We start from the raw sequence: 22323 nt of genomic DNA on the forward strand, positions 1-22323 counted from the left end.
CATCTGCATGCTTGCCAAAAACCAACTCTCTGTCTTTCTGTCCTTAAGCCACAAGATTGTTGCAGGAAGTGGCAAAGGGAAGGGCTATTTTGGGCCCAATTATGGCCAGTGAGGAGCTTTGATGGGCACAGGCAAGTAGACAGGCATCCAAGGGTGGTCAGGGGTACAGTGCAGGACAGACCTGCAGAGGAGGCCAGGGAGCAGGTGGGAAAAAAATTGTGGGTAGAGCCACAGATGCTGTGTTCTGGGAAGGTGCCCAGAGCAGGTGCTGAGGCAGAGAAGGTGTGTGTGTTGGGGGAGGGGGCAGACTGGGGCTCCAAATTCCAGTGTCTCTCTTGAAGCTGATGCTCCTAACATGGGTCTCTGCAGATACTATACTCAGGGAAATAAAGTCACTTGCTTAAGGCTGTCCAGCCTGTCACTGATACAGCTAGGACTTGACCTTTATCCATGTGACATCAAAGCATGTATTCCTCGATTTCCCCTATTCCTCTCCTCTAGGCCACTTAACCTCAAACACTTTAGCAAAGCAGGCTCCCTCATAGGAATGGCCAGGACCTCAACCCTTGATCTGTCCATGTAACTGGGCTGCAAGTCTGACCTAGGTAGACCTAACCCCACCAGCCCCACGGCCTACAGTCAGTTCATGGCTCCAGACTCCTCTTAGTCTCTCCCATCCCCAAGGGGACAAAGAGGCCCTCACCGTTTACTTCCGGAGCATAGTCAGGTGGGCCAATAGGGCCCAAGACCAGAGAAGACAGAACTGAGAGTGCTGGACCTCCGAGAGTGTTGGTAGGTAAGGGAGTGTGTAAGGACACAATCCTACCCAGTGGGTTCCAGATGTGGCCTAGACTTAAATGTAGGCTGAGCCAAGTGAGTCCTCAGACACAGAGAGCCCTAGCTTAGCACCTGCTCACACTGGATCCTGGTCTTAGCCCCAGTTCTCCCATGGCCTGAGCCCCTCTCATTGATCTAGGGCACACTCACAGCATGCCAGGTAAGGTAGGACAGGGCCTACTGGGGCTTTGCTAGAGCAAAGCATTGAAACTTAAGCTTGGGGGCTAGAGGGATGGTTCAGTAGTTAAGAGTATTGACTGCTCTTCCAGAGGTCCTGAGTTCAATTCCAGCATCCAAATGGTGGCTCACAACTCTCTATAACTGTCTGTAGTTCCATGGGATCCTATTTTTCTCTTCTGTTGTGCAGACGCACATGAAGGGGGAAAAAAAAACACCCATATACATAAAATACAAAAATAAATTAAAAAGTAAATAATAAATAACAAATAAATAATAAATTAGCCTGTAACTTTAGTGTGGCCTTTGGTATTCATGACTTCTGTATCTTCCAATGTAACCCAACTATGCAAATATTATTTATTTGCATACAATTATTTATTTGGATGAAAATATTAGTAGTAGTAGTAGGTTTTTGTTTTTTTTTTTTGGTTTTTCGAGACAGGGTTTCTGTTTATAGTCCGGGCTGTCCTGGAACTCACTCTGTAGACCAGGCTGGCCTTGAACTCAGAAATCCGCCTGCCTCTGCCTCCCAAGTGCTGGGATTAAAGGCGTGCGCCACCACCGCCCGGCTGGAAATTTTATTATTAATGTTTTTTTTTTTTTTGAGACAGGGTCTTTCTATGTAGTCTTGGCTATCCTGGAACTTATTATATATACCAGGCTGAGTTTGAACTCACAGAGATTCTCCTACCTCTGCTTCTTGAGTGCTGTGATTAAAGGCGTGAGTAACCATACCTAGTAAATGGAAATTTTAGGCTTTACAATAGTCGCATCTGTCTCAAGCTGGTCCAAACTTTGCCCCTATAATTATTCCCTACATAATATAACAACTGTTTACACAGCATTTGTGCTGTGCTGTGTATTACAAGTAATCTAGAGAGAATTTAAAGTATGGGGGAAATTGGACAGTGAACATACAAATACTCTATGCATTTTATACAGGGACTTGATATTCTGCAGTTTTTGCTGCCAGTGCAGTTCTGGAACTGGAAATGTAGTTTGGCTTCCTATATAGCCAGCAGGGGGCACCTGCAGCCACCTGTTCAAAGATTTCTCAAAACAACCATGTCCTGGTAGCTCTGGAAGTGTGACACAAAGACTTCTACCTCAACAGGCCTGGCATGGACTTGGAGTCCCTACCCCTTCCCTTGCTTGTGGGTCACTATGAAAACTCATTCCAACTTTCTGAGGTCTTAAAGTCCTGTGGTACCTAAGACAAAGTGCAGGAGCACCAGCCTTCTCGAGTTGCAGTGTGAGAGGCTTTACACAAGATAGTCTCTGAGGCACTCAGGACTGAGTGCCAAGATTCAGTGAGGTCACCTGAGATGCCAGGATCTTAAAGAACCTATGATTTTGAGTCTGTTCTGGAGCTGGGTGACTCTCCAAGCAGCATCAAAAGCCAGTCCCAAATGTGTGGCTGTCACTCTTCCTTCTCTGTCTCCAGACTCCTGGGGAGGGTTCCTGTTGGGAAAGACTTGGGAGTCATAGTCAGCTAGACAAAGAGGCAGCAAGTTAGATCAACAGTAAATAATAATTAGGCTCCTTCTGAACCAAAGGTGCAGGAATGGGACACGTGTACTTGTGGGAATCTATACTGTGAAGGTGGCTTCCATAGAGACGGAGAGTGACCTTCAGAGGTTGGGTGCCCCCGTTTTCAAAGCTTCCTAGAGAGGTGTTGGTAGAGATGGGGCTGGACCGCCTTGGGAAAGTCAGGTTTGTTGTCAGTTCAAAGCCTACATCCCTACGGGACTATTAAGTGGGACTAGAAATATCATTATTTGGAATTTGAAAATTGGGAAATAGAATGTCCTTATACCAATAAAAGCATTTCAAAAAAAGGCTGAGAGATGGTTCGGCTGGTAAACTGCTTGTGACCTGAGTTCAGTCCCTAAAACCTAGGTTTATAAATAAACAAATAAACAAAACAAAATAAAATGAAGGCTGGAGAGATGGCTCTGGGGTTAAGAACACTGGCTGCTCTTCGAAAGGACCCAGGTTCAAGTCCTACTCTGACATGAGGTTAACAACCATGTAACTTCAGATGCCCTCCTCTGGCCTCCCTGCACACGTGGCTTTCAAGTGGTGCCCAGATAGACACGCTCACAAAATGCTATACACATAAAATATAATAAAAATTAAAACAAAATAAAATTGAAAATGGGCATAGTGGAGCACACCTTTAACTACAGCATGCAGGAGGCAGAGGCAAGCAGGTCTCTGAGTTTGAGGCCAACTCGGTCTACATACATAGCTATGGCTAAATAGTGGGGCTGTGTCTCAAAAGAGAAAGAAAAAACATCCAAAAGTAAAGAACATTCAGGCAACTCTTAGAACTCCACTGTTCCCAGTGGGTTTCCTCCATGGACTCTGATGTAGGGATGTAGACTCCATCCCCAGATTTGGGGGAGCACAATTGATGTTGAATTTATTGGGGTCTTTCTTTTTCCCAGGACAGGGTATCACTTTGTATCCTTGGCTGGCTTGCAATTCGCTATGTAGACCAGGGGGGCACAGAACTCACGGAGATCTGGTTGTCTCTGCCTCCAGAGCTCTGGGATCATAAGCACATGTCACTAGGCCTGCTGGACTCATGATTTTGATACCAGTAACTTTTTCTGCCCTGTCCCCAAAACCTGGGCTCAGCCCAGGGAAATGGAAACTCTTCCCTCCCTCTCTTCTTTCAGGTGTCCAGTTCTCCTCCTGGAATTTCCCAGACTCTGGGGACCTGACCTTTCCTTTCCTTTCTGTGGCTCAAATTCTATGACTTAATTTGTTTATCATCCCACCCAGCCCATCTATTCTCAACAGACTTATTTACCTTCCTCAACCTCTTTCATGAGCTGTGATTATCCTGACTACAGCCAGGCCTCTGTCTCCAACTCTGGGTTCCTCTTTGCTGTCTGAGTTTCTTCTCAGCTCTGCTCTCCTGGCCACCTTAGATCCCTTGAATGATGGGGTTTGGGGGGGGGGGAGGGCTGAAGAGGAGGCTGTGGGAGCCGAGCTGCTCCTTCTATTACCGACACACCATACCACACATGGGCACAATTTACAGAGACAAGAGTGCAATGGTTAGTGCCCTGGCTTCCACAACGATGTCTCATAGTGTTGGGCATTCTTTGTTGTTACTTTTGTGTTTGCTTGCTGGTGAAATAAGGTCTCCATATGTAGCCCTGGCTTGGAACTCAGGAGCTTCCTGCCTCAGCCTCCCAAGTCCTGGCCTCCCGGCCTCTTACTTCTGTCCTCCGCTGGGCACTGTGATGTCTGGCTTTGGTGATAGTGGAGAGGAGTGTCACCTGTCCTACCTACTTGGGGGAGAGACCAGCTACCTTGGAGGAGGAGGTAGGTTTGGGCCAGGTTCCAAAGGAATTCACCAGATGAGCATTCCTTATAAACTCTCTTATTAACTAGGTGGGGGATTCTAGAAACCAGTCTGGGTCTCATCCAAGACACTGAGGTTGTTCTTTTTTGTTTGTTTGTTTGTTTTTTCGAGACAGGGTTTCCCTGAACTCACTCTGTAGACCAGGCTAGCCTCGAACTCTCAAACTCAGAAATCAGCCTGCCTCTGCCTCCCAAGTGCTGGGATTAAAGGCGTGCGCCACCACTGCCCGGCAACTGAGGTTGTTCTTATCCGCAACCAATTCCAAAGTAAGAGAATTCCCAGGAAGTGGCAGCTGTGGCCCTAGTTACGCAGGCAGTGGTGACAGGATCTGAGCAGCACTCACGACTCAAGTACCTTTTCGCTGCATCACACAAGCCCCATTTCTTGGTTTGGAGCACACACACACCAGCCCCTCCCCGCCGCGCCCCAAGGGACGCATCGGAAGAGCATCCTAGCCCTGCAGTTCCTAGGAGGCTCGAGAGGTGGCGATGAGGAGCAGCGTGGCCTGGCGGGAGACTCGTGAGCCCTTGGCCGGCTGAGGGGCGCGGGGTTAGGGGCCGCAAGTCGGAGCTCTGACGTCGGGGGCGGGGCCAGAAGCCGTGACACGGGGGGCGGGGCCGCGCAGCTTCCCGGCTGGGTCGGCGATTCATTCAAAAGGCGCGCAGGCTGCGCGGCCGGCCCGGAGCGCTCGCCTAGCGGGGCCCGGGCGCCGCGTCGGACGCGGAGCGAAGCTGGTGCTGCCGGCCAGGTAGGGAGGGCGCGCGCGGCCCGCGGCCCCGCTCCGCTGCTCCGAGGAAGTTCTCCCGCGCGGCGGATGCGTCAGCCCCGCTCTCCTGCCCCGTCCTGTCCCATCCTGGTGCTGTCTACGCGTCCCGGAGCCCCCCGGCTGCGCGTCCTCCCAGCACCGCGCGCGGCGCAGTCTGTCAGAGGTGCGCGAGAGGAAGCAGCGGAACTTGGCGTGCTAGGGGTCGGTGGAGCCCGGGAAACTTGGACTGACACCAAGGCCGGCTGCGGGACGGGACGGCGGCGCCTCGGTGCGGCTGCAGCGCGGGGCGGCCGGGAAGGGGGGGTGTTCTGAACGGTGTCAGCCCGTGACTGTGGGTGACACGGCGCATGAGGCGGCCTGGCCCAGGCGAATGTGTGGCTGGGACACTGGGCGGAGACGCCGAGCCTAGCGGGCGACACAGAGGGGCTCTGTGTGTGTGAGACAGGCAGAGTGTGTGTGATTGTGTGTGTGAGAGACCCCAGGTCACTGGGGTCACTGTGTGTGGCCTGTAGTGTGACCCGGGCTAGTTGTGAGTATAAGGTGGAAGAGCGGAACCCTAAATAACTTAAGCAAGCCCTGAATCACGGGGTCACAGGGTGCATGTGGGACCACCAAGGAGAGAGAGAGAGAGAGAGAGGCAGAGACACACAGGGAGAAAGAGACTGTCTGCCTACTTAGGCCAGTGTACGGCGACAAGGAGAAACCTGACACCTTCCAGCATTTGAGGGGGCAAGGAAGATCAGGAGTCTAGGGAGTAAAGATCTCCAAGATAACCTTAGGAGTTCAGCTTAGTGAGTTGTTTGCACCCAGACATGACCTAGAGGATGCCAAAGCTGGGTGGGCTAGCAACTCGGGCACAGAGAAGACCTGAGGAGGTCTCAGTCTCCACACACACACACCACACACACCACACACACACACACACACACTGAAGTCCCAACATCTAGCCAGGCACACTGTGTATTCTGTTTTGTTATCAGAGTCTACCCCTGCTGAGCCTCAGTCTCTCAGTCTGCAGAGAGGTGTGAATAGCCTGTGAATCATCACTTTGGGATCTTCTATTGTTTTTGGGTCAGTCTTCTCCATTCTCCTCTCCCCTCCAGACAGCAAGACTGCAGTGGGGGTGGGGGAAGGCCTCTGCTTGTGACAAACGGAGTGGTTCAAGGCTCCCATGTGCTGGTGAACAGTTGGAAACAGTCTTGCCCACAGCTGGTCAAGAAGATGTCAGGCTCCCACTCAGAAACCACCTGGTCCTTTAGATACTGACACCTCAATCCAAAGACACTTCTCTACTCAGGTCTCTTTTCTTCAGACCCCTGATTGGCGAGAGAGGGAAAATATTTGTTCTCCAGCAATGAATGGTCTGGTCTTGGAGTTCTTGCTTGATCTCTGGAAAAAGACCATTCTGAGGCTCTTGCTCCCAAAGCCGGTCAGTGCGATGCATGTAGAATGGGTGGCATCTGGGCTCCCTAGCTCCAGAGGTGGCAGTAACAATGGATACCACATCTAATATAAGTAGTATGTGGCGGGTCTGCTTTCTGTGACCCTCTGGAAATGGGTTTGACACTTGGAGGGGGCAGTGACAGGCTCTACTTTAAACACTTCATAACGTGCTGTTTTATTGAATCCTAACAGTGGTTCTAAGATGTGGTGACTGTTATAAAGTAACTGAGGCTCAGAGAACCACAGTGGCTTGTCCAAGGTCACATAGTCAGGACATTGACAGGACTGGAATTCAAGCCTTCTGACTCTGTGAGGTGCTTGGGGAGGGTCACCACTCTCCTGGTAATTGCTCATGGCATATCTGAGCTCCCACCTACCAGACTTGGGCTGGCAGGCCTGGCACAGGTGTGTTATGAATTTGTAGTGAGATTTGCGTGCACACATGGCTAACAAATTGCAAGTGGGTGTTTTAGTCTTCTTGTTCCTTTCCCCCCTCTGAGCTAGAGATCACCAGAAAGACCTATCTCCTGCCTTTTAGAGCCTGCAGCTGGCCTTGGAAACATGTAACCTGCCTCTGAAGTATCTGGAGTTAGCAGCACAGCCTGGAGGTAGCAAGGATAGTACCCTTCATCATACTTAAAATGTCTCCAACCCCCTGTCTTTGACCCTTTCATTTACTGTGGTAGGGAGCAAATGGCATGACCTTGTGCTTGTACCCTACCCAGTCTGGGTCTCTGTCTCCCCAATCTTCCCAGACACCTTTTCTAATTCTGATCATTGCTGGTGCTTGGCCTAGAGCTAGGGCTGGGGGTCAGGGTGTCCCTCAGTACTCCCTAGAATGACTGGAGCTGTGTGCTTTTGGGGCTGATGAAAATAGCTGTCTTGGTCTCCAGGGGCTGAGCCCAAGTTATTTCCATCCCCAGCATAGAGGTAGAAATAGCTCAGAGCCAGGAGAAGGAGAGAGGGAGAAGGGTTAACTAAGGGTTAACCTTCCCTTCTGGTCCAGCCTCTGTGGAGCCCCCCCAGCTCTACTGTATGCCCCACCCAAGTCAAACCATTCTGGGAACTTGGGCCTCTGGGGATGACAGTGGGGCCAAGCTGGGTTTCTGTTTGGTGTGGTAGTTGCTAGAGGGAGGTCCCTGTGTCTGCCATTGGTAGGAAGCATAGAGGGACCCACCTTACAGAGCCAGGAGCTCAGCCCCTCCATACACAGGGAGAGACTGAGGCTCCAGGAATGGCAGGGCACATACCCCCTGGCATTGCGGGTGTAGCTCTCCTGTCCGCTTGCCACTTGATCCCTGGACACCTAGGTAGCAAGGGCAGCAGGTCCTGTCACAGCTTTTCAGAGTGCTGCTCCAGCTTCAGCTCTCTCTGTGTGTCCAACAATTTTTTTTCCTTTTTTAAGTTTTGCTTTTTCAGTACTATGGGTTGAACCCAGAGTCTTGCCCATGCTAAGCTGATAGGTAGAGCCAGCAGTCAGCATTGCATCTCTGCTGTGTGGTCAGCCCCTAAGGCTATCAGATCTTTGCTGCTGTCCTCCAGAGAGTCCTCAGTCTTTGTTGTAGACACAGACAAGGAAACCAGGAATCAGAGGGGAAGGCATTTTTGAGACCCTAGTGCCACTGGTATCCACAACAAGGTCTATGGCTTTGAAGTTCAGACTTCTTTCCTGGGCCACCCTGGGAAAGACAGCACTCTATAAATAAACTGCCCATGTGTGCCTGGGTGGTTAGCACAGATGGAGGGGGATGGAGGGGCCTTGTGTGGCCAATTAGCGGCAGGGTCCAATCGAGAGTTTGGGAGAAGGGATGAAACTTGGCCCTATGCATACTCAACTGTGAGAGGGAACTCAGGGCCTATGGGCCCTGCACTCTGCCTCCTTGCTGCTCTCTCAGGCAGCCTTCTCACTACTGAGAAGGGACAAAGGAGACGGAGAACCAATGGCTGAGTGGGTTCCCTGATAGGGAGACTTCTTGAAGGCCGGGGTGGGGGCTGGGCCCAGGCCTACTTGTAAAGAGTTGCTGTTAGCCTGTGTATTCTGGATCTTCCCCCACACCATGAGGTCAGCTGAGTAGGCACAATTGCCCCAAGTTACGGACTGCATGTGAACTGTTGAACTTGTCTGCCCAGTCTTCTACTTTCCTGACTCTGTGGTCTCAGCTGGTGTGGAAGCCAGCACACACAAGCCTCTATCGACACGGGTACCCGAATTCTCTCATGCTGCTGAGACTTTGGGTTTCCTCACAGCGTGCTTTCAGCACCCAAGCACCTGGGTGGCCTTGACTGGACACTGTTTTCACCCTGAGTTCATCTATGACCCTGGTGAGGCTGTGCTGTGAGAACATGCTTCTTGGCCACCATTGCTTAGGTGAGATCTCAAATATTCATATCCTATGAGCCCCTGAATCGAAAGAGAGGTTCTGTGCAAGGTCACAGATCCACTTGGTGACAGAGCCAGAGCTTTAGCCTAGGTGGGCTGTTCCAGAGCCTGGCCCTGCCCTAGCTGGCCCAATAGTCACACATATGCCCACCCAGACCTCGGCACCATTGCTCTGGGTAGAGCCTCAATCCCCAAGCCTAAGGAATTGGGAGAGTGAACAGGAGTTCTGTGGTTTCTCCTCAGTCTCACCCTAAATTTCTGCTCCAGTCAACCAAGTTGGGATGATGGGGTCAGGGCTTATGCTGAGCAGTCTCTAGACCATCCTGGCTCATTGTCAATTCACTGCAAAGTGGAGGTGTGTGGTCAGGACTGTAGCCAAGCTGACTTCTGGGAGTGGGGAGTAGCAACAAGAATGAGGGATGAACTGAGTGTTTTCCAGCACCTTCTGGGCACTTGCTGTTCTTTCTTAGGGCCAAAGGAGATAATCCAGGTATGGTCATGGTTCTTAAAGGTTGATGGGGGTTAAAGCCGGCCCTTGAAAGCAGTGAAGTATCAGGTGTGGGTGACATGGGCAAGAGCTGACTGTTGCTTGTCTCCTCTCCAGGGTTGGTAAGGCGTGTTATCTTTCAGACCTGTTTTGTTTTAAGCAATTATTACACATGTTTGTTTATTCTGTACTGACAGGGTGGTGGTGTGGAAGTCAGAACAACCTGCCGCAATCAGTTTTTCCCTTCCACCATGTGGATTCTGGGAATTGAACCCAGGCCATTCAGTGTTGGTGGCAAGTGCCTTAACCCATTGGGTTGTCTTACTGGCCCTAGACCAAGTTCTTACTCAGCTATCTCTGCCTCCTTTGTGCAAGTACGGATCATGGAAGCCTGTGTTGAGAGATCCAGTGGGACTCAGCCTGGAGAGGAGATGGGATATGTGAAAGGGTCCTTGGGGAGCTGCAGACCTGTCCCAGGGGTGACTGCCTAGTCTCAGGCACTCTTCTCTATCTCCAGACTTGTCCTAGGCAGGAGGGAGAAGATTGCATTCATTTCATACTCAGACTGGAAGAGCTGAGAGGGCCCAATCTGGCTGCCTCAGCCCTTTTCTTAGCCTTAAGGAGCTAATTAGCCCTTTCAGCCCCTCCTGCCCCCTTACCACCAGAGCTGCCCAAATGTAGGCCCAGTGGCAGCCAGGAGGTCTGAGGAACAGAACCATGCCCAGTTCCTGCTGCTTGGAAGTGTGAGTGGTGTAGGACTCTGAGGGGCCACACTGGAGAACACTCTAGTGAGTGACCTACGTAGTCATGGCTGCCCAGAACTGGGAAGAAAGCAGGGAGTGGGGATGCCCTTCTTTCTGCATAGCCTCTAGACAGCTTTTGTTTTAACTCTGGGCCTTCAGTCTCAACAGCAGCCCTGGAAGCTGCTCTTCCTGTCTCTGGGAATTCCCAGATTTTCTGTCTTCTTGCTTCCTATAGTTTCCTGTGCTTTTCTGTATGATCTGGTACAAATTAGCACACTCTACAAATAAGCATGGTGCAGGCAATTCTCCGAGGCCCTGAGGCTGCCAGGTGGGGAACACAGCTCTCCTGGGCTTTGCCTAGGCCTCTCTAGTAAACCTTCAGTGGAGCCACACAACCCTCCACTAGCCTTCCTGCTACCAGATTGGCAGGCACTCTTGAAAGAGTCTGCCTGCAGAGTCAGAGCTGGCTTCAGAGTTGGAAAGGCAGAGATGAGCCAGTTCTGGCCTCCATCCCTGCCTTAGTACTTACAGGTTGTGGGACCCCCACAGGTGACTTCCCTCAACCTGTTTACTCAGGTCTGAAAGGGAATATTCACTTCTATGGGAATTGAGGTGAGCCAAGGCGAGGGAGAGTCCCCAGTTGAGGTCGGCCCCCTTCTGTTAGGGAAGCCAGCAATGCTTAGCAGCCTTGACTGGTGCCCAGTGTGGGCACTGCCCTACTTCAGCCCCAGTTGCCAGGGAACCAGTGGGTCCTTTACTAACCTGGATTTCTCTATTGATGTTGCCTTTGTTGCTGCCTGGTGCAGCCACTGCTGAGGAAGGCCTGTGTCCAGCTGTGTTTCCAGGCAACCCTTGCCTCTAGAGGCTGCAGAGAAGGCCACAGGCTGGAAAGCAGAATCTGCCTTCTTACCTGCCCTACCCCAGGTGGGCCCTGGACCCACCTCCTCCCTCAGTGCCCTGACTTGGCTGGCAGCCTAGCTCATCTGCCTGCCTAGAGGCAGATCACTCAGTGTTTTGCTTCCTCTGCTTAACTCTTGAGGGTTCCCATAGGCTCTGGGAAAAGTACAAGCTCAGCACGACTGGACTCCGCTTGCCAGTCTCCCCAGACTCCTCTCCTACACTTCCCAGCCTTACCTTACTAACCACCGATCCTAGATACAAAAGAGAACGTCCCTGTGCTGCACACTTGCTGGTCAGACGTGTGCACTGCCTTTTTAAACGTTTACACATGAGGAAACTGAGTCACTGAAGTGTAGTGTGTACCTCCGAGGGGTTACTTCGTGCTGGTCCTATGCTGAGAACTGGATGCTAACCCTCTTTTCATGCTCACTTGAGGCCTCTGCACCGACTCCACAGCCTCACAGACAGTGAAGAACAGAGGAGGGCAGGCTTGTGTTCAGTGATGTTTCCTCAGGCTAGCAGAGGGCTTCAGAACCAAATTAAGAGCAACCCTGCCTCTGGACTCCTTTACCCGGGTGTGTTCTCTCTGGCCCTCCTTCTCTGGCATAACTAGTCTGGTCTACTGAAGACGTCTCTTCTGCTTCTCATCTCCAGTACAGCACACGCCCAGTGCATAAAGGACAGCTTGTGGTGAGAAAGAGGTTGGGCAAATGGCACCATAGCTGAGGGGAGGTAGTGGTTGGGGGAGCCTCCAGGAGGAAGTGACTTTGAACTACACTCTGGAGGAAGAGTAGATGTTGGCTAAAAGTGGTAGCAGGGGTTTCAGGGCAGAGGAAGCAGCAGGTAACTCATCTCTGTGACTTGAAAGAAGCTTCACAGAGCTGAGAAAGAAACCTAAGGTGGCTGGTGTATGTGTGTGTATTTGTGTAAGGTTTTCAGAGGTACATTGGGAAGCCATTCTGGGGGTGGGCAGCTGGCTCAGGGCATTACCCACATCTGTCAGGACACCTAGGCTGCAGGTAATGTTACCCAGAGGTCAGAAGAAGAGGACAGAGGCCTTGGGAGATCTCTGGGAGTGTGCTTGGGGGGCCTTGGCTGAGGCCAGGGGTAAACCCACAGATTCGGTTCTAGGAAAGAGGAAGCAGCCTGAGGCCTGGGCGGGCAGTACAGCTTCCTCTTTCTGTGAGGCCTCTAGGACTGCTCCTCCCTTGGGGAGCTTTCACTGGCAGCTTGGATCCCTGTTGCAGCTTTGCTAGTTGGCTTGTATTCAAGGAATTTCTGTTCTAATTGTCTGGGCACTTTTTTAGAGGGCTAGGTTTTAAAAAGCCCCTCCTTTCTCCAGCCTCTGAGCCCGTGTGGTAGAGGCATCAAGTGCCATGCCTGTGTTAGGTGCTGGGCTTTGTGGTGGATAAAGCAGACATCCCTGCCCTGACTGCTGTCTGGTTGGGGGACACGCTGTGAACAAGCAAGCCAACAAATACTTAATTACCACCCCGTAGGGATGTGGGAAGGAAATCCCGTGACCCACTTGAAGCCCATTACCTGGGTTAAGCTTCATGAGCAGGCTTCTGCACAGGAGATAAACAACCCATCCTGTGGATGAGGAAACTGAGGCTAGGGAAGCTGGGGGCTCAATTGTCACAGGGAATTAGTGGCTTTGAGGATGCTCAGGGCTAGGAGACTTGGAGGAGTGGCCTTTGGGCTAATTTCCTTCCCTGCAAGAACCCTGCCTCTTCAACTCTATGTGACTGGGATGCCTCTCCTCCCTCAGGTACACTGGAGCTGGAAGGGCTTTGTGGGCATTACCATTTCTGGCATTTGTCCTCCAGGAGGTGTTAGGCTTTGGGGTATCACTGAGTGTTTGGCCTTCTAGACAGGAGAAGTATGGGGAAGGGCACTACTGACCCCTCCTAACCCATGGTTTTCCAGGACAGTGTTTTGGATCCTAGAGCACTAGGAGGCCGAGGCTGAAGCAGCAGGTGTGCACACGTGTGCATGTGCCTGAGCAGGCAGAAGGGGGGTGGGGATAGGGGTTCAGTCTGGCTAGAGAGGGGGCATGCAGCCAGACTGCAGTAAGTGCCAGTTTGTGGTAATTAGAAGGTGCATAATTAGAAGGCAGGGGGTGCTGGGCGGCGGCTGCCGGTGGATATGCCTGAGTGGGCCCACTCTGGCTTCGAGACTGGGCCTCTGGACCCTCACTTTCCTCCAGGAAGTCTCCAGATCACTTGGTTTCTGGCCTGTCTCCAGATGAACAGCCACTTAGCCTGTCCTGTGTCTCAGGTCACTCAGCAGGTGCAGTTAGGGTCCGGGTGGTCTTGGGCCTCTTGCCTCTGGGGTTTTACCTCTTACTTTTCACCCCTTGTCCTAGCCCTCTAAACTGCCTGGGGTATGAAGGGCTGCTGGGGCTAGGAGTATGGTGTGGGGACAACCTGAAGACTTGGGGGTTTGTGATCAGGTCTGTGGTGGTGAGATTTTTTGACAGACTGGAGGGGCCATAGGAGATGGTCTTGAGGGGACACAGAGCCAGGGAGAGTTAAAGGACACTGGTGCAGATCCTGGAAGGCAGTTTTGTGACCGAATTTGAAGAAAGACAGGTCAAGGGATGAGTCAGGAACACACCTGTGGAGTGGTGACTGCCACATGTGGCCTTTACCTAATCTGAAGCCTGGCCTTCCCTGTCTCTGGTTTTCCCCTTAGTTGGCCTGAGGCCCAAGAGGGGCCTGCTGCCAGTGACCTGGAGAGTCCCTGGATGATGTGACGGCAGCTCCTCCCCGTCCCCTGGGTGTAACCCAAACCCCCGGCCCTGTTAAGGTCTTTGTGGGGCCAGGCCCAGGTCAGGTGGCAGATTGGTTTCCTCTGCTCCACTCTTATTTCCAGCTGGGAAGCCTGGCTCCCAGCAGAGAGGGGGCTCTGTGACCTGGAACTTCCTACAAGTAATAAGTCCTTTGTCAGTCAGGCTTGGCATCAACCATCCTGTAACCCCTCCTCTAATGGTGTGGAGAAGGGTAGGCCCGTGAGCACTCTTGGGTTTCAGAGATTGCTCCTAGCTTGTGTTGAGGCCTGATGAACACCCTATCCTAGCCCATTACCCTGAAGCCAGGTCTCTGGGAAATACACATGAACTTTCTGTTGTCTAATCTGAATCCTTTCTGCCATTCCAGCCTTGACCACTAGCTAGAGACTTCTCTAGAGGTAGTGCTGTCTGGGCATCAGAGGGAGTCTCCCTCAGCCTGGGGCCAGCGGGATAGGGAGCTGAGATGGTTCTCTGAAACATCTCAGAGTAGGAACATTGTGTCTTTATGTTTGCCATAGTGACCCCTGTGGACCTTGGTGTTTCAAATTTCCTAGTGCAGAGGCATATCTGGCATATGGGAGTTGCTGGAGAGGCCCCAGCAGGCCGAATACCAGCTATCGCGACACTCCCAGGTCTGCCATGACACATGGGCAGGTAGAGATGCAAGCATATATGCCCAGGCTTCCCTGGGAGAGGTATAGAGGACGATCAGGTGACAGAGGGAGTAGGGGTTACAGCCTGTAAGCCAGACTTCTAGAAATACTTCCACATAAAGGCCTTTGAGCTGGGAGTGGAGGATGGGGGCCTTTCTGTAGCAGAACCTGTAAGAAGGCTGTGTGCGTGGTCTGGGAGCTGTGAGAGGTTGGGGCTAGAGGCAGTAGCCATCTTAATTCCCGGTGCAGACCTTCCCCAGCTTCTTTCCTCTTGGCTCTCTCTGATAGTCAGGGCACCTGGCTGTATATGGAAGGGGAAGGAAGCACTTCCTCCTCTGGGAAACCTGAACTAGAGAGCCATCAGCTTCCCTCTAGCCTTGGCCTGTAAGGCTGGCTCTAAACACGTCAGTTCAACCTCTTCTCAGACCTGCATCCCACCATGTGGGGCAAATGCTTGCCTAGCACCCAGCAGCAGTCCTGTCATCGTGAATGTAGCTAGGAGGGAGACAGCCGCTGCCTGCCTGGTCTGGCTGCTCTCCTGAGCTTCCTTTATCTACCCTAGGTCAATATCACTCCAGGGCCTGATGATGAAGCGGACCTTGCTGTGCTGGCCCCTGTCTTGCCTCTTTGTGGTGAGTTGGGGTAGGGCCCAGAGAAGCTAGAATAGTTGGAATCTGCGCATGCAGTTAGCACTCCAAGAGGGGAGGATGCAGGTCCCACTCCAGAGCCTCAGGGGAACTTAAATGCTTGCCTCCTTCTGGGAAGGCTCCAAGGCCTTCAGACCCAATGAAGTGTCTACTAGTACTACCTGGCATTCAGTAGTGATGCTGTAGAGACAGACAAATCTCTTCGACTCATGACATCCAAACTAGAGAATATAGCTTTCCCAGGCAATCTGTACATGGGCCAGAGGGATTTCCTAGCATTTTCAGGCATGGTTGAGGGTGAGGTGCTTGCCTCTTGCAGATATGGGACAGGGATAGGAGGACAGGTAGGGGACCTGGAAGAAACTGAATAACTCATGTGCTGGCTGTAGGATCTATATTAATTGAAGGAAGCCCCGATTCTGTGGCTGGAGTCAGAGCACCTACAGACTTGCAGCCTCAGACAGCACCTTGAGGTCTGATCTGTGGTGGTCTTTCTGCTGTAACTCTGGAAGCTTAGGGAGAACAACCAGAGGTTTCCAGGAGGTAGCCTGCAGCCTTAGCAGGTGCTGGGAGCCAGGCTGACATTCTATCTTCAGAGTAAGTGGCCCTGGAGCCTTCTAGCCCTAGTAGCTGGGGCCAAGTTGGAGGACAGGCTCTTCCCACTGCAGGAGTCAGGGCAGGAAGTCCATTTGATTGAGTGGGAAGCCAAGGGAGGTCATCAGAGAGGGGCTAGTACTCCTCTGTAGAAGATCATTCCTTTGGACGTGGCTTGCCCTATTTAGGTGCAAGGTATGAATGGGGTGGCCTTGGTGCAGGGGGGAGGTCACAGAGAAGGATGTGGTCTCAGACTCAGCTCTGGGCCCAGAATAGTAAGTAAGCACCAGCTGCAGACTTGGCTCTAGGCATGATAAACAGAGGGTAGTTAATGACATGCCCAGCTTAGGGGTGAGGGGAGTCGTGCAGCAGGAAGGGAGACAATCTCAGAGGAATTCGGAAGCATTTCCTCCTCATCTGTCTGGGGTGAGGAGGTGTAACTCATCTGAAAGGGCTGTAATTCAGAGGCTCAAGGGCTTGAGGTCCTGATCCTGTCTGGGGCTTTCCAGTATTTTCCAGAAGCAGATATAATTCTCTTTTTACCTAAACACTGGCAGTGCTACAGAACTGGCTGAGGCAGGCCCTGAGAACACCCCTGAAGCCTGAGGGAGCCTGTGTAAGTCTGTGACTCATGCTCTGTTCAGGAAGAAGGGAGTGAGCAGATGACCCTGCAGGCCTCGTGTTTTAACACTGTCTTCCTCTGTCACCATGTCCTCTGTGTTCCAGCTGCTGCCCTGGCCCCTGGCCACTCCAACACCAATAACTCCTTGGCTGTGTCCACCTGGCAAGGAGCCTGACCTGGTGAGCGATGTCCTGTCCCAGGATGATTCCTGGGGGGCAGAGGGGAGGCCTCGACCTGGATGCCCAGGGGCTTATGGCCTGACTTCAGGCCTTGTATTCTTCCTCCTCTCCCACAGGATCCAGGGCAGGGCACATCATGCAGAACCTGCCCCCTAGGCACCTTTTCGGCCTCGTGGGACTCCTATCCATGCCAGCCTCATCACCACTGCAGCCTTCAAAAGAGGCTGGAGGCCCGGGCTGGCACAGCAACCCAGGATACAAAGTGTGGAGACTGCCAGCATGGGTGAGCACAGGGTGAACCTGCTGCTGGGCTCTCGCCCCACTGCTCCCTGAGTGGGCCTCTCTTCCCATCTGTGACGTGGACTGGGGCGTGGGGACATTGAGGGCACTTGGCAGGAAGGAATCCAATTTTTCCTAAGGACATGTTTTTACTTCTGGACTTCAGTGACATCTTCCATCCCTGCAGGTGGTTTGGGCCACAGGGAGTGCCTCATGTTCCGTGTCAGCCATGTTCCAAGGCACCTCCAAGTACTGGTGACTGTGATGGTAAGTGGTAGGTGGTGGGCTAGGAAAGGGGTCACTGAACCTGAACCTAGGAGTCCCTGCAGCATCCACATAGGGAAGTGGGGTCCTCTTCCAGCCTATAGGAGAACAGGCAGCCAGAGTCATCCCCAATATATGGCCAGCCACCTTACTGACTTTGGGGTAGTAGAGACAATCCAGCATCAGGCAGCTACCATTATTAGGATTAGGTATCCTAATAATATCCTGCTTGGTCCTATTGTCCCTATCCTTCCCAGAAGAACCCTAAAGATGCATATGAGTGTGCACATGTGCCTTTACATATCCGTGAACACATACATGTGACCTTTACCACTGAGCCAGTCACCCGCTGAGGCTACTAACTCATGTGCTGTTCTGAGAAGGCAAAACCCTGTATTCCTTTGGCTAGGAGTGTACCATGTACGAGTATCTGTCCACTCCATACACGTGTATGAGGGGCAGATGTAGACTGAGGCCAAAGGAAGCCTCACTTGATAATTGATAGGATGGTTAAGGAAGAAGGGCATGAGCTGGCCTTTGTCTTCTTAGTGTGCCAAGGTCCCCCAGCTTCATGCTCAGATTCTTGGACTTGCTAGGAACCATCCTTGTACCCAGCCTCCTATCCAGACCTATCCAGGGCTCCCAAGGCAAGGCCAAGGCGGATCATCGAAGCGAGATCACTGCCTTGTCTGTGGTGAAGTGGGCAGACAGCCTTTCTGGGGCTGAGAAAGGGCGCTACCAGCCTAGCAACTTCTTTTTGTTTTTCCTTGTTTCCTTGCTTTCATCCTCTGTGCTTTTCAGAATCAGGGCGGCGGGCCCGGCGTGGCGTTGAAGTGGCAGCAGGTGCCAGTAGCAATGGTGAACCTCGGCAGCCTGGGAATGGCACTCGGGCAGGCGGTCCTGAGGAGACGGCTGCCCAGTATGCAGTGATTGCCATTGTTCCTGTCTTTTGTCTCATGGGGCTTCTGGGCATCCTGGTGTGTAACCTGCTCAAGCGGAAGGGCTACCATTGCACAGCCCAAAAGGAAGTCGGGCCCGGCTCTGGTGGAGGTGGCAGTGGTAAGACCTGGCTGGGTCCATGTGGGGACACGAGGGGCTTTGGAGGGAACCTTCCTGGTCTAGGGGTCTCTGACAGGAGAGAGCTAGTCAGGAAGGCCTCCTGGAGGTGCTGTGCAGCAGCCTTGATGGCAGCAGTGCAGGCTGACATGGGGGATGATAAGGGACTGAGCTATGGCAATAGGCAGAGGTAAAACGGCGAGTGGGTCACGTGGTATTGCTAAGATTCCTGCTCTGGGTGAGGCCCTGCTCCACCGTAGGATTGGGACTCTATTGGGGCCACAACTATAGTTGTTTGGTTCAAAATGACCTGTGGCCTCTGGTCTGAAGCACAAGAATGTCCGACATCAGGTGGGACTGGCAGAGCCACTGCTCTGGCAGACACTACACAGGGTTCAGCTCCACTGTAGTTTGAGATACAAGTACTGGAACCAGAGGAAAAGGGCCTTGAGCCCATTTCTTCTCTTGCTTACCAATGCCTCGGAGTAGAGATCTCATGGGCATATATGCACGGCTCTGGGCCGTCAGGAACCTTCTGGCCAAGTCAAGAGTAATTAATATAACATCTCCCATGCTCGCTTTCCAGGGCCCCCTCCAGCTCCAAACACTGAATCATGGAGTGATTTTACCTAGGACTGTACATTTGCTAGTCTAGTGACGTTAACTGCTAGCTGCTGCCTAGGTACAAATTTTGGAAATATGCTGACTGGCTTAGTAACACCCTTGAGGTTTAAGCCCAAAGCTGTTACATGGTTTCATGGACAGGGTGGTGTGCAGAGAGGTAATAGGCCTGGAGGTGTCAGAAGTTCTGAGTGTGGAGAGCCCATAGCTCCCTGAGGCCAAGAAAGGCCCAGTGAGTACACGGAAGAGGCTGGCGAAATATCCAGGGATGTGGGTTGCAGATGGTCCTGAGACCACTAAGCACTTGGAGATTCTGGGTTCAGGATAACAAAGATGACAGCATACTTCTTCAGGTCTAGGTAACCCACTGGTGATGGACATAGCTGTCTTGTCACCTGAACGCCACAGTAGATACTGCTGCAATTTGATGCAAGGTCTGTGGCGCCCTCTGCCAGCAGATCCTGGTGTAGCTTGGGAGCCTTGAGCCCCATCTTGCCTAGAATCATGGATTTCTTTTCTTTTCTCCAGGGATCAATCCCGCCTATAGGACAGAGGATGCCAATGAGGACACCATTGGAGTCCTGGTGCGCCTGATCACAGAGAAGAAAGGTGAAGAGAGGGTCTTTCTGTTTCGCCCTATGCCTGGGAGTGGAGGGTCTCCTCTTAGATAATGCTTGGGGAAAGTCCTGCCCAGCTCTGCCTCCAAAGCCCCAGTTTGATGGGACTCTGACCCTGGGTGCTACATTTTTGCCTTTGATCTTGACTTAAGGGATGGAGGAAGGGCACATAGTTTGGGCCCTGGGACAGAGATGTGGGAGTAGGCAGCGTCTATCTACTGAGGTGGGGTGGGGTGCTCCTTCAGTTTGGAGCTAGGTTCTGACTCCACCTGCCCACAGAGAATGCAGCGGCCCTGGAGGAGCTGTTGAAAGAATATCACAGCAAACAGCTGGTACAGACAAGCCACAGGCCTGTACCCAGGTGAGGGGTGGGGCTCTCAGATAATCAGCTTGCCTCATGGGGATCTCCTCTTGGGTCTGTTCCCTTTCATGTCACCTTTGTCCTTTTTCTTGATGGGGCATCTTTTCTGGCTTGTTCCAGTGACCATTTCTGCTCTTCCTCCTGCAGGCTGCTGCCGTCCTCCCCCAGCGTGCCACACATCTGTCCACATCACCACCACCTCCACACTGTGCAGGGCCTGGCCTCACTCTCTGGCCCCTGCTGCTCCCGTTGTAGCCAGAAGTGGCCAGAGGTGCTGCTGTCTCCTGAGGCGGCAGCTGCCAGCACGCCTGCTCCCACCCTGCTGCCTGTTGCATCCAGGGCTCCCAAGGCTAGTGCGAAGCCAGGACGTCAGGGAGAGATTACCATCTTGTCTGTGGGCAGGTAAGGTGGGCAGATGGAGCAGAGTTGTGGAATAACTTGATGGCCTGGAGACAGGCAAGTCTGTGGGTCAGCTTAGTGCTAACTAGTCTTTCCTGGGCATTGCTGGATAGTGTAGGTAGCCAAAAAGTCATCATTTTCCAGCTGTGCTATCTCACATGGAGTTTTTGGTTCCCTGAAACATGGTTTTGGTGTTATCACACCTGGGACTTCTTAGGCCAAGGGTCTGTCTGTACCCCTCTAACTAGATGTGGGGTTGCTGAGAGCTGGGCACAAATAGCTGGGGGACTGAGAAGGACTCTTGAGTAGTCTAACAGGCTCGACCTGTGTGTGATCTTGGAAATTTCAGGGTGACTTAGTAGGTGCTGCCTTCTCTGGCCTCCCCTCTAATGAGGGGTGTTGGTCCCACCTATCCCTTCAGGTTCCGTGTGGCTCGTATTCCTGAGCAGCGGACCAGTTCATTGATATCTGAGGTGAAGACCATCACGGAGGCTGGGCCTTCAGAGGGTGATCTCCCTGATTCCCCACAGCCTGGCCTTCCCCCTGAGCAGCGGGCACTGCTGGGAAGTGGTGGAAGCCATAGTAAGTGGTTGAAGCCCCCAGCAGAGAACAAGGCTGAGGTGAGTGCTAGGGGTGGGTGGGGGGATTTTTGTGTTAGCACCTGGGTCAACCCTGACAGAAGAGAGGCCCGTGGAGGCAGTATGGGGAGCTCTGGGTAGATGCCACTTTTCTGAAGCCCAAGGCGGTCTCTTGACTCAGCTCTGACCCTTCAATCCTGAACCCCAGGAGAACCGCTATGTGGTCCGGCTAAGTGAAAGCAACCTGGTCATCTGATGGGCTGTCTAGAATTAGACACTCTGCCCTGTCCTGGGAGGTTCTGAAGGCTTCCTGCAGGAGGGAGAGCTGCAGCTGGGACTGAGGACCAAGATGCAAAGGCCTAGCAGACAAAACAGCAAAGGCCAAGTCCTGGAGGTGGGACCGTCCGCCCCACTGAGGAGGCAGCCTGCGGCACAGCACGTGAGCAGGAGATCAAGAGCCCACCCTATCCCTGCAGCCCCGGTTACTTCCATGCAGGGTGCTGTAGCCCTGTGCCTGCCCTGAACACATCATAGGAGCCCTCTGTCCCTTAGGGGGGTCTGGTTTGGTGGAGGAGTGGTATCTGTACCTGGTCCCTACTTGTGCCTTGGGAACCAGCCACTCTTGCCCATGTCCTGGACCCTGGATGTGACTCCCTCTCTTCTGGCAGGGAAGGGGTAGCAAAGAGCTCTGTGCTGGTGGCAGAGTACCTGGGTTCCAATCCTGGGCTTATCCCTAGGTACTTACGACAGTGACATTGGGAGAGGAGAGCTCAGTTCCCAGGACCTCTCCAGCTCTTTGCAGATTCCGGGCTAAGTCCTGTTGGGGGGAGCTTGACTTTGCTACCCTCCCATTAGTAGCTTTATCTGGCCTATTTTTGCTGCTTCCTGGGCCTTGGCCTTCATGGCTCCCATGGGACTATTATGGTGATGCCTACAGAAGGGGCTTAATGCATGTGCCTGCCCCTACCCTGCTATTTTTAATGAAACTGAAAAATGACTTGACTTGGACAGAGCTCTCTGGTGCAGAGCCTCAGTCCACCCTGCTGCCCTCAAGCTCTGAAGCTGTGGGAAGAGAGACCAGCAGGCTAGAGAGTTCCTGTGGCCTGTGGTTTTCCACGCCCCTGTGGTACAGTGTCTGCCTGAGTTTTGGGTAGCAGGGGTGACTGCCAATCCAGCCTATCTTAGTCTCTGCTCTGGCTCAGTGCCTCGTTATTTATGTGGGGCCGTGCAGGCGCGGGGCCCACTGCCCATCCCATTTCTTATTTATTGAAACCTGCTGTTGCCCTGGCCCTACATCTCCAGCCCCACACACTTGAGTAATAAAAGGTGGAAAATGTCGTCACAAGGTGCTTCCTTTCCCTGTATCCTCTCTCAAAACTGCTCTCCTCGTGCTTCCAGGGCCCTGCCAGGTGTGGGACACATCGTCCTCCCCCTCATCAGCACCTTCCTCTGAAACCAGGAAACAGGCACAGGTGGCTTCTGTCTCATTCTTACCGAGGTCCCCAGAGGCCAGGTTTCCCAATAGAAATACAGGCTGAGCCATA

The 22323-nt window shown here is 52.6% G+C and overlaps 1 protein-coding gene across 1 annotated transcript; it reads left to right on the plus strand.

Annotated features, from left to right (window-relative positions):
• Nucleotides 1–5330: 5330 nt before the first annotated feature.
• Nucleotides 5331–22121, plus strand: Relt (RELT TNF receptor). Its single transcript, XM_028770750.1, has 11 exons — nt 5331–5430; nt 15125–15194; nt 16530–16604; nt 16721–16887; nt 17071–17150; nt 17949–18206; nt 19353–19433; nt 19721–19802; nt 19950–20204; nt 20623–20821; nt 20988–22121. The coding sequence occupies exons 2-11, from the start codon at nt 15147–15149 to the stop codon at nt 21033–21035; spliced, it is 1293 nt and encodes a 430-aa protein (XP_028626583.1). The 5' UTR covers nt 5331–5430; nt 15125–15146; the 3' UTR covers nt 21036–22121.
• The last annotated feature ends 202 nt before the right edge of the window (nt 22122–22323 follow it).

This window comes from Grammomys surdaster, unplaced genomic scaffold (genome assembly GCF_004785775.1).
Source record: "Grammomys surdaster isolate TR1022 unplaced genomic scaffold, NIH_TR_1.0 203, whole genome shotgun sequence".
In the NCBI taxonomy this organism is placed as follows: Eukaryota; Metazoa; Chordata; class Mammalia; order Rodentia; family Muridae; genus Grammomys; species Grammomys surdaster.